Here is a 19,541-nt window from a genome sequence, read left to right as displayed (position 1 = left end):
CAAGTTTCTGACACGTCACCAATAAAATGTTGGTTAACTTTTAATATTTAATCATGGCATTATTCCGTGAACTAAATTCTATGATTACAACAGTGTGATGCACGGGGAGTGATTGACAACCACGTCCCACTCCAGGAAATTATAAAATGCTTATTTCCATTCAGGTGAAACTCTGATAAGACATTCTGACTTTTCAGGACCATGTTCAAGTTATCTCAACCACAATCTTGAATTTGCATGTTTTAATTCCTTCTTATTTGAATGACACAGAGGGAAACATTAAAAAATGTGAATGCAATAACTTTTCATGTGCTAATTTTAATTGTATTTTTTTGAATGAAACATTCGAATGGTCTCAATAAAAATCTGTTTTTGTTTTAAAAAGTTTTTTCTTCATAGTGATAGAAGCAAGTTTATTTTGGACAGAGACTACTGTGCCAAGCTATCTGCATATTTTCACTTTTCAAAAATGCTGGTAGCATTTCTTACCTCCTCAGAAGTTCTCCTCCTGTCAGGCAGCACCAGAGTGTTGGCGTGGCTGCCCGGGACTATAGTAGATCCTATACTCATCCTGGGCCCCACTAACATGTAGCGTTTGTCTCCTGATCTGTACTGGATGCTGTGACACAGCGTGCCATCATAATTAGCGTCTTGGAGGTATTTGGAAGTGTAGTCTGTGCTCTTGGAGCACTGCATTGCTATCAGCACCACCATGCTGATGAGGAAAAGCAGAGAGACGGAGCCCAAAGTGATCATCAGGTAAAAAGTCACGTGACTGTCCTCCTCAACTTTAGCTGAGCTCTGAAGATCAGAAGCAGCAAAAGCCTCTTTGGGCTCCACAACTTTCAGCAGCACAGTCGCTGTTGCTGACAGGGAGACGTTGCCATTGTCTTTGACCAGTATGATGAGTTTCTGCTCAGCCTCGTCTGTCTCTGTGAATGAGCGCAGTGTCCTGATCTGTCCTGTGTAGCGGTCCAAAGCAAAGAGACTGTGCTCACTCACTTCCTGCAGTGAAAACAGCAACCAGCCGTTATATCCTATATCAGCGTCATAGGCTCGCACTTTAGTCACCAAGTGTCCTACGTTGACATTGCGGGGAATCTCCTCCACACCTTCAGCAGAACCGTTGGAGCTGACTGGATACAGGATGACGGGAGCGTTGTCGTTCTGATCCAGAATGAACACCTTCACTGTCACGTTGCTGCTCAGTGAAGGAGATCCAGAATCTGAGGCCACCACGTGGAACTGGAACGTTTTCAGGGTCTCAAAGTCAAAACTTTTCAGCGCCATTATGTCTCCAGTCTCAGGGTTGATGTTTAGAAATGAGGACAATTTGTTGTCTCCATTTGCATCTCTAAAAATCTGATATGAAATTAGAGCATTATCACCTTCATCCTGATCAGAGGCTTTCACTGAAAACACAGAGGCTCCAGGGCTGTTGTTCTCAGTTATATAAAAAGTGTAGGGGCTTAATGAGAACTCTGGACTGTTGTCATTCACATCTGATACAACAACGTTTATGGTCTTTTCAGAAGAAAACTGTGGGTCACCTGAATCCTTCGCAACTATTGTTACCTCAAACTGAGAAACGCTTTCTCTGTCCAACGGTGACTTGGTAACAACGGCATACATGTTATCCTGTAATGACGGGGACAAAGTAAAAGGAACGTCTTGGTTGATTGTGCAAATAACTTTACCATTGATCCCTGAGTCTAAATCACTGACGCTGATCAGGGCCACTGTAGTTCCGATCTTTGAATCCTCCTTGATGGAGCTGGAGAATGACGTCACTTCTATCTCAGGAGCGTTATCATTTACATCGATGACTGTTATCCTAACACTCCTATCAGTCGTGAGAGGAACGTGTCCTTTGTCAGACGCCTGGATGTCAATCTCGTAGCTCTTACTTTCCTCGAAATCAATCCCACCTGCTACTTTAATTTCACCGGTGTTCGGATCAAGACTAAAGAGATCCATCAGCTTTAAATCCACCTCGTCACCAAATGAATAAAGTATTTCGCCGTTTGCCCCCAAGTCGAGATCTGTAGCATTCACCTGGATCACGAGAGTACCAGCCGGGACGTTTTCCTGGAGTGTAGCGGAATAAAACTCTTTGGTGAACACGGGAGAGTTGTCGTTGACGTCAATGACATCCACAATTATGTCTATAGAACCTGATTTGGCGGGTTTGCCTCCATCGGCGGCTGTTAGACGAAGCCTGTGTTTCCCAGCCGTCTCTCTGTCGAGCTGCTTCTGCAGAACTAAAAACGGCACTTTACGGTCTTCGCCTCTGTCTTTCACTTCTACCCTAAAATATTCGTTGTGGCTGAGTTTATACTGCTGAACGGAGAACTGGCCTACATCAGGGTCTCGGGCAGCCTGCAGCTGAAATCGCGCTCCTGGCACGGCCGACTCAGATATTTCCAGCCTCTTTTCTTTTTCTGGAAAAACCGGCGAGTGGTCATTTATGTCCAGTATCTCCACTGTAACGTAGTGAATCTCCAACGGGTTTTCTAGCACGGTTTTCAGGTTGATCACACAGGGGCTGCTACGCTCGCAGACCTCCTCCCTGTCTATTCTTCTTTTCACGTACAAGACACCGTCATCCTGATTCACCTGAAATAAGGCCTCAGTCAAACCAGCGACGATGCGGGACCCTCTGTCTTTCAGTGCGCTCTTATCGAGACCCAGATCTTTCGCGATGTTCCCAACGACCGTCCCGTCTTGAACCTCCTCTGATATCGAATACCTGATCTGCGCCGATGCTCCGCTCCAGAGAACGAGCATGAAGAAGCACCAGCGCTCCCTCCGTTCTCTGCGTCCTCTTTGTTCCATGACTCACTGGAGATAAAGAATCGTCCTTCACATCCGTGGAAGTATGAATGAGAATTATTACGTCAGAGCACTGACCGAGCTCAGTGGCTGCGTCGTATTTCAAATAATCCAACGAAAACAGACACGACGCTGCCACATGCGATGCGCCCAGTTTGCCATTTGAGGAAAAATCAGGCGATCGGTTCGAGAAAGCCGGTGACGTCTCGTCCTGGAAACTCCCTGCAATGACTGAGCTATACTGACACCTAGCGTTCGAAAAGTGACTCACACAAAACACAGCCGTTCAACACATCCAACACAATCTTGAAATGTATCCTCTGCTGGACATTCCCTCATTCAACAATCCAAACATCTGTGTTAAATATTTGGCTGAGAAAATACTCTTCTGCATTTCAGGTAAACCAAGCTACTGGACCATGGCACTGAATCCAACACTGATCAAATTACATATTCAAGTTTTATGAGGAGAGACCACAAACAAACAAACCTTATAGCATCAAGAGGATCTTGCTCTCAATGCAGATTCACAGTTTGCAAAATTTCTAAAACTGCATTGTGCTACTGCTGGAGGAAAAGGGTCCCACAAGGCAGTCTTATCTCCATGGTAACTGACGAGATTATGTGATATGAAACCACATATTCTGAAGTTTTCATTATTCTACAATGAAAACTTCCTGTAAGATGGACGACCATGAAAGCTGCTTCAAAAAACAACATATGTTCATTCATTGTGAAGCCATCTCAGGGTCAAAAGTGTGATTATTTATGTTTTAAAAAAACGAATCTGCACCAGCCGACTGATAGCTTGAAACATGTCTTACCTCTGCAGTTGCAGATCTCCTGTCAGGCAGCACCAGAGTGTTGGCGTGGCTGCCCGGGACTATAGTAGATCCTATACTCATCCTGGGCCCCACTAACATGTAGCGTTTGTCTCCTGATCTGTACTGGATGCTGTGACACAGCGTGCCATCATAATTAGCGTCTTGGAGGTATTTGGAAGTGTAGTCTGTGCTCTTGGAGCACTGCATTGCTATCAGCACCACCATGCTGATGAGGAAAAGCAGAGAGACGGAGCCCAAAGTGATCATCAGGTAAAAAGTCACGTGACTGTCCTCCTCAACTTTAGCTGAGCTCTGAAGATCAGAAGCAGCAAAAGCCTCTTTGGGCTCCACAACTTTCAGCAGCACAGTCGCTGTTGCTGACAGGGAGACGTTGCCATTGTCTTTGACCAGTATGATGAGTTTCTGCTCAGCCTCGTCTGTCTCTGTGAATGAGCGCAGTGTCCTGATCTGTCCTGTGTAGCGGTCCAAAGCAAAGAGACTGTGCTCACTCACTTCCTGCAGTGAAAACAGCAACCAGCCGTTATATCCTATATCAGCGTCATAGGCTCGCACTTTAGTCACCAAGTGTCCTACGTTGACATTGCGGGGAATCTCCTCCACACCTTCAGCAGAACCGTTGGAGCTGACTGGATACAGGATGACGGGAGCGTTGTCGTTCTGATCCAGAATGAACACCTTCACTGTCACGTTGCTGCTCAGTGAAGGAGATCCAGAATCTGAGGCCACCACTTGGAACTGGAACGTTTTCAGGGTCTCAAAGTCAAAACTCCTCAGAGCTGAAATGTCTCCAGTTTCACTGTTTATACTCAGGAAGGAAGCCAGTTTATTCTCATCTCTTCCATCTCTTAAGATGTGATAGGAAATCACAGCATTTTCATTTTCATCTCGATCAAAAGCTTTAACAGAGAAGACAGAGGCTCCTGCGCCGTTGCCTTCAGGGACATAGAAAGTATAGGGACTGAGTAAAAACTCGGGACTGTTGTCATTCACATCTGCCACCACAACACTTATTGTCCTCTCAGATGATAACGGAGGCTGACCAGCATCTCTTGCTACAATTGTCAGCTCATATCCATGCTGCTTCTCTCTGTCCAGAGCTGATTTAGTTACTAGTGAGTACATTTTGTCTTGTAGTGATGGTGACAAAGTAAAAGGAACATCTTCATCTACGGAGCAAAGAACTTTTCCATTCAGACCAGAGTCCAAGTCATTGACACTGATCAGAGCAACTGTAGTTCCAGGTCTGGAGTCCTCAGGGACTGAGCTGGCAAATGACGTCACTTCGATCTCAGGTGCGTTGTCATTTACGTCAACCACCTTGATAATGACGCTTTTTTCTGTCGTGAGCGGGGCAAATCCTTTATCTGATGCTTGAATTTCTATTTCAAAGTTATCCTTCTCCTCGTAGTCTATTAGTCCTTTCACGATAATTTCTCCATTGTTTGGTGTGATATCAAACAGTTTTAGAATATTTTGATGTGTACCCTTAGTGAAGGAATAAACGACTTCTCCGTTTGTTCCTTCATCTGAATCAGTCGCATTCACTTGAATGACTGTTGTTCCTAACGGAGCGTTTTCATCGAGCATCACTGAATAAACATCTTTAGAAAAAACAGGCGCGTTATCGTTCACATCTAAAACGTTGACTAGAATCTTCATGTCACCTGATCTCGGAGGTTTCCCTCCGTCCAGAGCGGTTAGTAATAATGAGTAGTTTCCTGCAGTCTCCCTGTCTAAGGATTTTTGAACAACTAATATCGGCATTTTTCCATTATCTCCTTTATCTTTAACTTCCAATCGAAAGTGATCGTTTTGACTGAGTTTATAGTGCTGAACGGAAAACTGACCACTATCTCTATCACGCGCAGCTTGCAACTGAAATCGCGCCCCTGGCAACACCGACTCTGACATGTCGAGTATGGTCTCGTTCTCAGAGAAACTGGGAGAATGATCGTTCACGTCCAACACCTCCACTCTGATGTAGTGGACCTCCAGCGGGCTTTCTAGCACTGTCTTCAGGTTTATAACACAGCCACTGCTCTGCGAGCATTCCTCCTCTCTGTCAATCTTTCGGCTCACATAGAGGACGCCATCGTTTTGATTTACGTGAAAAGGAGGGTCTGCTGTACTGGAAACAATCCGGTATTTTCTGTCTTTCAATGTGTTTTTATCTAAACCGAGGTCTTTGGCTGCGTTTCCAACCACAGCTCCCTCATTTACCTCCTCGGAGATGGAATATCGTAACTGCGCCGAAGTCACACTCCACAAAAGCACCGCAACCGTGCAGCCGACCAGAGACCCTGTTTTCCACCGCGGCTCGCCTCTTTGTTCCATGGTTAATCCAGAAAAAAATTAGTCATCCATCAGCCAGAGGAACGATAACTGCTTCGTATAAACGTCAATCAATGTCCCATACCAGTGCTCGTCCAGCTACTTCATCAGAAATCGGAGCAAACTGTCCGTATCCGCAGAACAGACAAAGACGCGATCCCGCCGGTGTTGGAGCACGAGTGTGTCTCGAGGTGGAAGAGGCAAGCACTGAAACCATGACGTCGTCCAATGCAGACTTGTTATACCACACTGGCACCATGCGACGCAATCCCTCATTGCAGAAAAGTTGAGGAACATCGACAGCACGTTGTGTCAACTCGAGTTCCTGGTAAAGTCAAGGGGAAGCTGTGCGTAAAGTTACTAGAGTGCGTGAAAGAGAGAAACTGACTGTCCCTCAAAAATGTCAGCAAAGCAGAGGCGCAGTTCTGCTGCTTCACACTGGGAAATTGGATAAGTTACGTGCGGTTGTTGCTCCTTGGTTAAGACGCTGATCAAACTGAAGGTTGATTTGATGTCCGGGACAAGTCAGCTTTTTTTTTTTTTTTTTTCTCGTGAGCTATTTTAACTCACCAAAGGAGCGTAAAGCTTGAAAGGCGCTGACAGAGGGAGGTTCATATGAATTTGTATCATAATGCGTATTAAAACAACCGAATTCTAAACAAGAAAAACAAATGCAGTCATACAACAGAGAAGCTGCCACAGAAACCAGCAAAAAATCCAAAGCAAAGCAATTGTCTTCAAGACGCTACCGATGTAAACTGCTCCTATAACACCTCGTGAAGTCCTAAAAAACAGTTTATTGTGTTAAACGCTTGTTTATTATCATGGAGGATCGTATGAAAGCCTTGTTTTTGCAGACAGCCTGGAGTCAAGCAGCAACCCTTGCGAGAACGTTTCAGCACCGTGGAACGCGACAATCTCATGAGGCTGAACGCGCAGTCCATTTTTAAAAGATCATGAGAGAATACATGACAATGTGCAGCCAGGATCGATCAGACATCAGGAGCTCTTCGGCAAAAGGTTCAGATCTGCATGTCATCGACTTGCACACAAATTTTTTTGATGCTGAAATTTTTACACAAATGTCTTTCTTATGCAGACATTAAAAACAAACCCATCTCACTGACAGATGAACCATCAATTGTCTGTTATTGAAATGAAGAAATTCAGATGTCATATCCACACACTCACATGACACAAACAAAAATGGTCCATCTATCTTACCTCCTCAGAAGTTCTCCTCCTGTCAGGCAGCACCAGAGTGTTGGCGTGGCTGCCCGGGACTATAGTAGATCCTATACTCATCCTGGGCCCCACTAACATGTAGCGTTTGTCTCCTGATCTGTACTGGATGCTGTGACACAGCGTGCCATCATAATTAGCGTCTTGGAGGTATTTGGAAGTGTAGTCGGTGCTCTTGGAGCACTGCATTGCTATCAGCACCACCATGCTGATGAGGAAAAGCAGAGAGACGGAGCCCAAAGTGATGATCAGGTAAAAGGTCACGTGACTGTCCTCCTCAACTTTAGCTGAGCTCTGAAGATCAGAAGCAGCAAAAGCCTCTTTGGGCTCCACAACTTTCAGCAGCACAGTCGCTGTTGCTGACAGGGAGACGTTGCCATTGTCTTTGACCAGTATGATGAGTTTCTGCTCAGCCTCGTCTGTCTCTGTGAATGAGCGCAGTGTCCTGATCTGTCCTGTGTAGCGGTCCAAAGCAAAGAGACTGTGCTCACTCACTTCCTGCAGTGAAAACAGCAACCAGCCGTTATATCCTATATCAGCGTCATAGGCTCGCACTTTAGTCACCAAGTGTCCTACGTTGACATTGCGGGGAATCTCCTCCACACCTTCAGCAGAACCGTTGGAGCTGACTGGATACAGGATGACGGGAGCGTTGTCGTTCTGATCCAGAATGAACACCTTCACTGTCACGTTGCTGCTCAGCGAAGGAGATCCAGAATCTGAGGCCACCACTTGGAACTGGAACGTTTTCAGGGTCTCAAAGTCAAAACTTTTTAGAGCTGAAATGTCTCCAGTCTCTGGATTGATGTTTAGAAATGAGCTCAGCAGATGCTCTCGACTTCTGTCTCTGAATATCTGATATTCAATCTGTGCGTTGCTTCCTTGATCTCGATCCCTCGCTGTCACTGATAGAATAGAAGCTCCCGGCTTGTTATTCTCAGTGATATAGAAAGTATACGGGTTCTGTGAAAACTCTGGACTGTTGTCATTCACATCTGACACAACAATTCTGATTGTTTTATCAGATGACATCGATGGTTCACCTGCGTCTTTAGCGATGATTGTTACTTCATACTGTGATTGTTGTTCTCTGTCCAAGAGTGACTTGGTGACCAGAGAATACATGTTGTTTTGTAAAGATGGAGTAAGCATGAAGGGAACATCTGGACTTATGTTACACATAACTTTTCCGTTGAGACCGGAGTCTGAATCTTTTATACTAATCAAGGCAACAGTGGTTCCTGGTTTTGAATCTTCAGGGAGTGCGTCTGAAAATGACGTCACTTCAATCTCTGGTGCGTTGTCGTTCACGTCAACGATGTGAATAATGACGCTTTTATCCGTGGTCAGAGTCGCTACTGCTTTATCAGACGCCTGGATGTCGATTTCATATCTGCTACACTCTTCAAAATCTATCGCCCCCGCCACAGTAACCAGTCCGGTCACTGGGTTTAAATCAAAACGTGCACGCGCCTGAGCATCCACGTCATTGCCAAATGAATAGAGAACTTCCCCATTTAAGCCCTCATCTAAATCAGTTGCATTGACTTGAATAACGGCCGTACCCAGAGGAGAATTCTCCCTCAGCTGCACCGTATAGGAGTCCTGGGTGAAAACTGGGGGATTATCATTGACATCAGAAACCTCCACAATTATCGTCATGTTACCGGACCGAGGAGGTTTCCCTCCGTCCGTGGCTGTTAGTAGTAGCTCGTGCGTCTTGATGGATTCTCTATCCAGCGACTTTTGAAGAATCAAACTGGGAGTTTTACGGTTCTCGCCGCGGTCTTTCACCTCCAAACGGAAGTGTTCATTGTGGCTCAGCTTATACTGCTGGACGGATAATGAGCCACTGTCAGCATCACGAGCAGCCTGCAGCTGAAACCTCGCTCCAGGTAACGCGGACTCAGAGATCTCCAATAGCTTTTCAGGCTCGGGGAAGCTCGGCGCGTGATCGTTCACATCCAGAACCTCCACCGACACGTAGTGGACCTCTAGCGGGTTTTCCAAAACCGTTTTTAGTTCGATGAGACAAACCTTGCTCCGATCGCACACCTCCTCTCTGTCGATTTTACGGTTCACATACAAGATGCCGTCGTCTTGATTGACTCGAAACGGAGGCTCGTTAGAGCCGTAGACAATACGGTAGCCCCTCTCTCTCAGCGTGGTCTTATCCAGACCTAAATCCTTCGCGATATTTCCAACAGCAGCTCCTTCCTTCACTTCCTCGGGAATAGAATATCGAAATTGCCCTGAAGCTCCGCAACAAAACGTGGCCAAAACCACCGTGTAGACAACCCACACTGGCCGCCCTCTGCGTGTCTGCCGTCGCCTTTGTTCCATGACGCGAGGATGAAACGTCTAAAAGAGATTTTTTAAAAACCCTTGAATGAGCTCTGCTCGTCCACTGCCTTGAGATTCCTCCTCCGCATCCGCGGTCATCGTCTGACAGGATCCACCGGAGCGTCAGGAATCTCTTCCGAGCTTTAGTGTAATTCAGGCTCTTCCCAGGAAAGGCTTCGTTGTGAGGGGAACGTGGGTGGGTCTATCTGACGTCAGCGTTAGAAAAGCAGTGTTCGTCGTTATACTGACACCAAGTGATGGACACTCACATTGCAGAGCTGCACTGAAAAGTCCTGCACACGGGCAGAGCAACGCGTCACAGTGAGGAAGAAACATGCGCCGAAAACGCAACTAAAAGCGACTTCAACAGCCTTTGCACACAGTTTTGCGTTGCTATAACTCAGATGAAAGGGAACCATTTTTTAAGTGGCAGACGAGCGAGTGAGACAGGGACTTGCTCGAGAATGTTTCAGCACCAAGGACAGGGGCAGATTGGACGCATGCGCTTTACAGACGGTGATAAACGATGAAATACTCAACAGTCTAGCAAATAATATCCTTCCTGCTTTCAGCAGAAACATGAGCTGGAAGACTGAGGTGGTCCAGACACTTGTGGTTCCAGTGAGAACCACATACAAGAGGATGTTATGAAAGCAGACATCTACTTTACAACTTCATCCTGGAGATATTGAATCATGCCAGAATACACGTGTTCACGAGTAAAGCCGACGTCATCACGGATATGTAGCGCCAGCGTTCCCACACACCAGCCACAACTATGAGCTTTACATAATCCAGAATAACGATAAAGCAGAGCCGCCAAATTAATTCCAAAAAGGCCGACACAACAAGTAACCAGCATTCTCTTCAGTGGACAACAAAAATCTCAATATCATAACAAGAAAGGAGACAAGTAGTCACATAAGTGTCTTATTCCCAGCCTTTGACATTGAGACCATGTCATGAAATAAAAACACTTAAATCTAAATTAACAAAGCTTCACACCCACAAAAGTATTAAAGACAAATCTAAATTCTTACCTCCACGGAAGTTCTCCTCCTGTCAGGCAGCACCAGAGTGTTGGCGTGGCTGCCCGGGACTATAGTAGATCCTATACTCATCCTGGGCCCCACTAACATGTAGCGTTTGTCTCCTGATCTGTACTGGATGCTGTGACACAGCGTGCCATCATAATTAGCGTCTTGGAGGTATTTGGAAGTGTAGTCTGTGCTCTTGGAGCACTGCATTGCTATCAGCACCACCATGCTGATGAGGAAAAGCAGAGAGACGGAGCCCAAAGTGATGATCAGGTAAAAAGTCACGTGACTGTCCTCCTCAACTTTAGCTGAGCTCTGAAGATCAGAAGCAGCAAAAGCCTCTTTGGGCTCCACAACTTTCAGCAGCACAGTCGCTGTTGCTGACAGGGAGACGTTGCCATTGTCTTTGACCAGTATGATGAGTTTCTGCTCAGCCTCGTCTGTCTCTGTGAATGAGCGCAGTGTCCTGATCTGTCCTGTGTAGCGGTCCAAAGCAAAGAGACTGTGCTCACTCACTTCCTGCAGTGAAAACAGCAACCAGCCGTTATATCCTATATCAGCGTCATAGGCTCGCACTTTAGTCACCAAGTGTCCTACGTTGACATTGCGGGGAATCTCCTCCACACCTTCAGCAGAACCGTTGGAGCTGACTGGATACAGGATGACGGGAGCGTTGTCGTTCTGATCCAGAATGAACACCTTCACTGTCACGTTGCTGCTCAGTGAAGGAGATCCAGAATCTGAGGCCACCACTTGGAACTGGAACGTTTTCAGGGTCTCAAAGTCAAAACTCTTCAGAGCTGAAATGTCTCCAGTCTCAGTATTTATATTCAGGAATGACGTCACTTTATTATCCTGGCCCGCTTTCCTCAGAATATGATAAGAAATGAGCGCATTATCTCCTTCGTCACCATCGGACGCTCGAACAGAAAACACAGAGGCACCAGGTTGGTTGTTTTCGCTGATGTAGAAAGTGTATGGACTCTGTGTAAACTCCGGAGTATTATCATTGGTGTCCGATACAAAAACACTAACAGTCTTTTCGGATGTCAATGCTGGTTCACCTGCATCTTTAGCGAATATCGTAATGTCATATCTGGATTGCTGCTCCCTGTCCAGCTGCGCCTGCGTGACCACAGCAAACATGTTATCTTTGACTGATGGGGCGAGTGTAAAGGGACTGCCCTCGGCCACGTAGCTGATTATTTTACCATTCATGCCAGAGTCTAAGTCCGTGATGCTGATGAGCGCTACTGTCGTTCCTGGTCTGGAGTCCTCTGACACTGCGCTGGACAGTGACGCCACCTCGATCTCAGGGGGGTTATCATTCACATCTCCAACTTTAACCACAACGCTTTTGTCTGTTTTGAACGGAATCGTTCCTTTATCAGAAGCCTGTATATCAATATTATAACTATCTTGTTCCTCGAAGTCAACGTGGCCTTTCACAATAATCTCCCCGGTAACGGAGTCAATGTCGAACAGCTCTCGAATCTTTTCTTTCACGTCGCTGTTGAATGAGTACACGACTTCACCGTTGGGACCCTCGTCTAAATCAGTCGCATTGACTTGGATGACCGTGGTGCCTGGTGCAGCGTTCTCCTGAAGCACGACTGAATATGTGTCTCTGGTGAACACGGGCATGTTGTCATTCACATCGAGAACGTCTACGTATATTTCCACGGTGCCAGTTTTTTGGGGATTTCCCCCGTCAACAGCCGTCAGCACTAATCTGTGGCTGCGTTTGCTCTCCCTGTCCAGCTGCCTCTGCAACTGCAACACTGGTATTTTACCATCCCTCCCTCGATCTTTAATCTCGAGACGGAAATGCTCATTCTGGCTGATTTTATAATGTTGGACGGAGTTTGTGCCACCATCCGGATCGTGGGCGTTTTGCAGCTGATATTTTGCTCCTGGCAAAGCGGACTCTACGATTTCTAGCCTTTTTGTTTTCTCTGGAAATGTGGGAGAGTGGTCGTTCAGATCAGCGACCTCTACCGTGATGTAATGAACCTCCAGAGGGTTTTCCAGCACTGCTTTCAGGTCGATCAAACACGCGCTGCTCTCCTTGCACACTTCCTCTCGGTCAATTTTATGGTTCGCATAAAGGACTCCGTCATTCTCGTTTACCTTAAACAGAGGTTCAGTGGAGCCGCTGGTCATAATACGGAATCCCCTCTGCTTCATTATGACCGGGTCTATTCCCAAATCCTTCGCTATGTTCCCGACAAAAGTCCCTTCTTTCTGCTCTTCGGGTATAGAATATCTCAGCTGCGCCGAAGAAGCGCCGAAGAAGAAAAACACAATCAAGACGAAGCCGAAGCGCTGCCAGTGCCGCCGCGTCTCCCGTCCTCTTTGTTCCATCCTCTGAGGTACAAACACGAATCCTAACGCGTCCATCATTCTCCCGTTCTCTACATCTGGGTCTCCATCACAACATGGCACATATATTCAGCTCTCCTTGGGACTTAAGTCACAAAAGAACAAGGATCGGAGCAGTGCACTTCCCCCTGCCTGCCTGCTGGATGATTTCTCCTCTGACTGACTGAACGCAGAAGGGGCGGACTCTTCCTGTGCAAGGGGATATCAGATATTATACTAAAGCATACTGCCACCCTGTGAGTGCATGTGGTAACGACTCTTATACCTTCAGACTGACCACTTCTGAATGCCACTTCAGAATTGTATGCAAGGAGAAGTGTCCCTTGTGTCAGCGCACAACACATCACAGTACCATCGTTTTTGAACAAATTTAAGGCAGAAAGTTTGCTTTGAATGCACTCTCTTCTAAAAAGCCTTTGTCTTCAGCATGAAAGGGAAAGAGTCATTATTCCCAGTCACAGAGCCATCGTCCTCTAGTCTTACAGCACATGTGAGCAACACTTCACAACAATCCACAGCATCCCACCTTAAACACAAAAACACTGTCATCAAATTCTCTTGATTCTTGGAAAGAATTCCATTTGCTGCCTCATGACATCAGCATTGACATACAAACACAGTTTGCCAACTGTAGCCCAGTTATTAAACTCACACTCGTGGCTTTATGAGAACAAACAACACAGCAACCTGTAGCACATCAATTTATCTTTACAGTTTAACTGAAATTGTGTTTCTTCATATTCTGTCAGTGAATAATTTTGTGTGTTTTCAAAAAAAAAGTTTGTCATGCCAAAATTGTGCTGACCCACTACTTCGGGAATTTCATTATGAGGGTCTGCATTCCTCTGATTGCAATCATACAAGGGAAGAATGACATTTCTCACCTCCTCAGAAGTTCTCCTCCTGTCAGGCAGCACCAGAGTGTTGGCGTGGCTGCCCGGGACTATAGTAGATCCTATACTCATCCTGGGCCCCACTAACATGTAGCGTTTGTCTCCTGATCTGTACTGGATGCTGTGACACAGCGTGCCATCATAATTAGCGTCTTGGAGGTATTTGGAAGTGTAGTCTGTGCTCTTGGAGCACTGCATTGCTATCAGCACCACCATGCTGATGAGGAAAAGCAGAGAGACGGAGCCCAAAGTGATGATCAGGTAAAAAGTCACGTGACTGTCCTCCTCAACTTTAGCTGAGCTCTGAAGATCAGAAGCAGCAAAAGCCTCTTTGGGCTCCACAACTTTCAGCAGCACAGTCGCTGTTGCTGACAGGGAGACGTTGCCATTGTCTTTGACCAGTATGATGAGTTTCTGCTCAGCCTCGTCTGTCTCTGTGAATGAGCGCAGTGTCCTGATCTGTCCTGTGTAGCGGTCCAAAGCAAAGAGACTGTGCTCACTCACTTCCTGCAGTGAAAACAGCAACCAGCCGTTATATCCTATATCAGCGTCATAGGCTCGCACTTTAGTCACCAAGTGTCCTACGTTGACATTGCGGGGAATCTCCTCCACACCTTCAGCAGAACCGTTGGAGCTGACTGGATACAGGATGACGGGAGTGTTGTCGTTCTGATCCAGAATGAACACCTTCACTGTCACGTTGCTGCTCAGCGAAGGAGATCCAGAATCTGAGGCCACCACTTGGAACTGGAACGTTTTCAGGGTCTCAAAGTCAAAACTCTTCAGAGCTGAAATGTCTCCAGTTTCACTGTTTATGTTCAGACTGACTGAATGGAGCTTTTCATTGTATTTCCCTTCTCTTAAAATGTGATATGATATCTGAGAATTATCACCCTCATCTTGGTCAGTCGCTGTGACAGAAAACAAAGAAACCCCTGGAGAGTTGTTTTCATGAACATAGAATGTGTAAGGGCTTGCTGAGAACTCTGGACTGTTGTCATTTACATCTGATACAACAATCTGGATTCTTTTTTCAGCGGACAAGGATGGTACACCAGCATCTCTTGCAACTATTGTCACGTCATAAACAGATTGCTTTTCTCTATCTAGGGCCGATTTTGTCACGATAGAGTACATGTTGTCTTGCGTTGAAGGTGATAATGTGAAGGGAACATCTTCAGTAAATGAACAAAGAACTTTCCCGTTAAGACCAGAGTCTTTATCAAGAACACTGATTAATGCCACAGTGGTTCCCAGTCTTGCGTCCTCTGGTATTGCTGTGGAAAAGGACGTTACCTCTATCTGAGGTGTGTTATCATTCAAGTCAACGATATTCACCAACACGCTCTTGTCGGTCCTAAAAGGAGCTGATCCTTTGTCGGACGCCTGTATATCAATTTCATAACTCTCCTCTAATTCAAAATCGATCATAGCTTGAACAGTAATTTCACCTGTATTGGGATCTACACTAAAAAGTTCCCGTATTCTGTTATTCACATTATTTCCTAAAGCATAAATAATCTCACCATTGGAGCCTTCATCTAAGTCAGTAGCATTCACTTTTATAACTGTGGTGCCAATTGGAGCATTTTCATTGAGGCTTACTGAATATGCCTCTTCAGTAAAAACTGGCATGTTATCATTTACATCCAAGACATGGACCCAAATTTCAGCTGTACCTGACCTGGTCGGTTTCCCTCCATCAACAGCTGAAATAAGCAACTTGTGACTTTTCTTTGTTTCCCGATCGAGTGACTTCAGTAAAACTAATATTGGTATTTTCCCATCCTTTCCTCGGTCTTTGACCTCCAAACGAAAGTGATCGTTAGGACTCAGTTTATACTCTTGGATCGAAAACTGTCCAACATCTGGATCGCGCGCAGCCTGCAGCTGGAGGCGCAATCCGGGTAAAGCGGACTCTGAAATGTCCAGACGCGATTCTTTCACCGTGAAGCTCGGGGAGTGGTCGTTAACATCCAGTACCTCGACTGTTACGTAATGAATTTCAAGAGGGTTTTCCAACAAAGTCTTGAGGTTGATCAAGCACACGTTGTTCCGTTCGCAAACCTTCTCCCTGTCAATGATTCGCTCAACATATAATAGTCCATCATTCTGGTTTACGTGAAAAAACGACTCAGTCGATCCCTCAACCACGCGATATCCTCTCTCCCTCAGAGTGCTCTTCTCTAATCCTAAATCCTTTGCTATATTCCCGACAACAGTTCCTTCCCGAACCTCCTCCGCGATTGAATATCTGACCTGTGCCGAACCACTGCTCCACGAAAGGAATAATACAGACATAAAAGCAATGCGCCGCCATTGTTCTCCTTTCTGCTTCATACTGGGAATTGCCGGCAGTCTCCCCCGACGCAGAGTATAAATCTCCTCCACCAAACGAAGAGACCAAATTCCTTAAAAAATATTTATAATCCACAGTACATAATCCAAATTACAGATGCAGACTGTTCGTTGCGTGTCCGCATACAGGATACATCTCATACTAAAAATGTGAAAGCCCATCCCACAAAGGGGAGGGCCGACCGTGACGAGAGGCGTCTCCTGAAACACTTTCCTGGTCATACACTGACACCAAGTGATGATTTCCTCATTTGTCTTCTTCTCAGGACAGTCACAGGTTTAATACTGATGGTTTCATTGAGAGTTCAACATAAACAGTACTGAAAGCTTTAAGTATTGACACACACCGCCAAACACAATGAGGGCAAATATGAAGACCTCAAATACAACAAACGCCTCAAAAGTTTCAGTCATAACTTATCTTACCTCCTCAGAAGTTCTCCTCCTGTCAGGCAGCACCAGAGTGTTGGCGTGGCTGCCCGGGACTATAGTAGATCCTATACTCATCCTGGGCCCCACTAACATGTAGCGTTTGTCTCCTGATCTGTACTGGATGCTGTGACACAGCGTGCCATCATAATTAGCGTCTTGGAGGTATTTGGAAGTGTAGTCTGTGCTCTTGGAGCACTGCATTGCTATCAGCACCACCATGCTGATGAGGAAAAGCAGAGAGACGGAGCCCAAAGTGATCATCAGGTAAAAAGTCACGTGACTGTCCTCCTCAACTTTAGCTGAGCTCTGAAGATCAGAAGCAGCAAAAGCCTCTTTGGGCTCCACAACTTTCAGCAGCACAGTCGCTGTTGCTGACAGGGAGACGTTGCCATTGTCTTTGACCAGTATGATGAGTTTCTGCTCAGCCTCGTCTGTCTCTGTGAATGAGCGCAGTGTCCTGATCTGTCCTGTGTAGCGGTCCAAAGCAAAGAGACTGTGCTCACTCACTTCCTGCAGTGAAAACAGCAACCAGCCGTTATATCCTATATCAGCGTCATAGGCTCGCACTTTAGTCACCAAGTGTCCTACGTTGACATTGCGGGGAATCTCCTCCACACCTTCAGCAGAACCGTTGGAGCTGACTGGATACAGGATGACGGGAGCGTTGTCGTTCTGATCCAGAATGAACACCTTCACTGTCACGTTGCTGCTCAGCGAAGGAGATCCAGAATCTGAGGCCACCACTTGGAACTGGAACGTTTTCAGGGTCTCAAAGTCAAAACTCTTCAGAGCTGAAATGTCTCCAGTCTCAGGATTTATATTCAGGAAGGACGTAGCATCGTTCTCCTTTCCTGTTCTAACAATATTGTATGTAATAGCTGCATTCTCATTCAAATCCTTGTCGGTTGCACTGACAGAGAATATTGAGGCTCCAGCAGCATTATTTTCTACAAGGTAGAAGTGTTGAGGATTTTTATCAAAATGTGGACTGTTGTCATTCACATCTGATACCTGAATATTCAGAGTTTTAATAGCAGATAAGGGAGGCTCCCCACAGTCTGTGGCTTTTATTATTATTTCATAATTTGACTCCTGCTCTCGATCTAAAAGTCCCTTTGTTACCACTGAGTAAATGTTCTCCTTGTATGATGGTTTTAATTCAAAAGGAACATCATTCGTTATGTGTGAGATAATTTTTCCATTCCCACCAGAATCTTTGTCTGAAACACTGATGAGAGCAACAGCCGTTCCAGGTTTGGAGTCTTCAGACACTGAATTTGACAGTGACGTCACTTCTATTTCTGGTGGATTGTCGTTAACATCTTTTATTTTTAAAATTATTTCACACCTGCCAATTAATGGAGGAGTTCCTTTATCAGATGCCTGAATATCAAGTTTATAAATGTCAGTCTCCTCAAAATCTAAGAGTCCTTTCAATTGAATCACTCCACTCAAATGATCCAGTTCAAAAACGTCATAAACCTTCCGTGCTAGTGTTTTGCTCAGGCTGTACTCTATTTCTCCATTCGCTCCTTCGTCAGGATCCACTGCATTTACTCTTATTACAGTCGTGCCAACTGGAAGGTTTTCTTGTACTTCAATTTGATAAGTGTCTTGACTAAAAACTGGGCGATTATCGTTAATATCAAGAACAATAACAGAAACATTTAATGTTCCTGATCTGTGAGGCTTCCCTCCATCAACTGCTGTCACAACTAAGGAGTGCTCACTATTCTGTTCTCTGTCTAAGGACTTCTTCAGCACTAGAAACGGTATTTTGTCTTCATCTCTCTGACGGATATCCAGCTCGAAGTGATCGTTGGTTGTTAATGTGTATGTGCGCACAGAGTTGATTCCAGCGTCTGGGTCGCGGGCTGCGTGCAGCTGGAATCTTGTTCCTGGAGATGTGTGCTCCGCTATTTCAAACGTTTGCTCCTTTTCCGAAAAACTAGGGGAGTGATCGTTGACGTCAGTGATTTCTATGATAATGTGATGCATTTCAAGCGGGTTCTCAACCAGGAGTTTTAGCTCCATTAAGCACGCGCCACTCCCCTGACAAAGCTCCTCTCTGTCAATCTTCCTCCGGACCTGCAAGGCGCCATTGTCCGGGTTTACCTCGAAATATGCGTCTTTAGATCCGGATACAACACGGAACCTTCGATCGATCAGGGAAGATCTGTCCAGACCCAGATCCTTAGCAACGTTTCCAACAACAGTTCCCTCTCTCACCTCCTCTGGAACAGAGTAGCGTAATTCAGCCGCGGCCGCGTAAAACAGCAGCAGAGACAAATAAACAGCAAACCACCAGCAGCGCTTCGGTCGTCCGGAGCTCTCCATCGTGATGCAGCCACGTTCAAACAGAATCCTCTTACTGCGAATGATCACTCATGGGTATCCAAACACCTCAATGTTAAAAACTCGCCACATGGTCCGTTCCGACTCGCAGGCTGACACCGAATGCTGTGAGGTCCCTAACAAAAGCCTTTGAAGGGGAGGGAGGAGATCCTCCATGGCTCCGCTGATATTATAGTGACACCAAGAGGACGAATGAATACATTTAAAACATAATGATTGTACATTGAGACATATTGAGTCAGTGTTCCTGTCGTGATCGCAACAGCTCAGGAGCAACACCAATAAAGAAATATCCAGCTTAACCATGACCATTATCTATTTCCATTGAAACTGACAAGTCGCTCAATTTCAGCACCCTGGACAACTCCGAATCCTCTCCAGGCCACAATCTCCCTTATGGAGCTCTGTACTGTCAATAAGTTCACTGCCACATTTTTATCCTAATAAGAAAATCTGAACTGTTGAATATTAAGTTCAAGATCGGTTGATAC

At 45.7% G+C, this 19,541-nt stretch overlaps 1 protein-coding gene, 1 long non-coding RNA gene and 4 pseudogenes across 3 annotated transcripts in view; 1 reads left to right on the top strand and 5 right to left on the bottom strand.

Moving 5' to 3' along the window:
• Positions 1 to 13,312, bottom strand: part of LOC147251074 (protocadherin alpha-13-like) — a 145,749-nt gene extending 132,437 nt beyond the window's left edge. The window contains exon 1 of one of the 2 annotated variants that reach the window (XM_086221586.1): positions 10,634 to 13,312. In XM_086221586.1, coding sequence (XP_086077712.1) covers positions 10,634 to 13,033 — 2,400 coding nt within the window. In that variant the 5' untranslated portion in view covers positions 13,034 to 13,312. Of the gene's footprint in view, positions 1 to 3,656; positions 6,184 to 10,633 lie in introns of those variants that run through there. The other variant, XM_086221597.1, reaches the window with a different exon arrangement.
• LOC147251059 (uncharacterized) overlaps positions 1 to 19,541 on the top strand; it is a 168,987-nt gene that overhangs the window by 103,911 nt on the left and 45,535 nt on the right. The window lies entirely within an intron of this gene.
• LOC147251076 (protocadherin alpha-3 pseudogene) lies at positions 451 to 3,226 on the bottom strand (annotated as a pseudogene).
• On the bottom strand, positions 6,076 to 9,742 carry LOC147251075 (protocadherin alpha-7 pseudogene; annotated as a pseudogene).
• LOC147251073 (protocadherin alpha-8 pseudogene) lies at positions 13,082 to 16,378 on the bottom strand (annotated as a pseudogene).
• On the bottom strand, positions 16,681 to 19,129 carry LOC147251072 (protocadherin alpha-8 pseudogene; annotated as a pseudogene).

This window comes from Aulostomus chinensis, chromosome 13 (assembly GCF_037954235.1).
Source record: "Aulostomus chinensis isolate RoL2024-O1b breed Wild chromosome 13, RoL_Achi_v1.0, whole genome shotgun sequence".
Taxonomy (NCBI): Eukaryota; Metazoa; Chordata; class Actinopteri; order Syngnathiformes; family Aulostomidae; genus Aulostomus; species Aulostomus chinensis.
The sequence above is the reverse complement of the archived record's forward strand: the minus strand, read 5'-3'. Positions and strand labels throughout refer to the sequence as shown.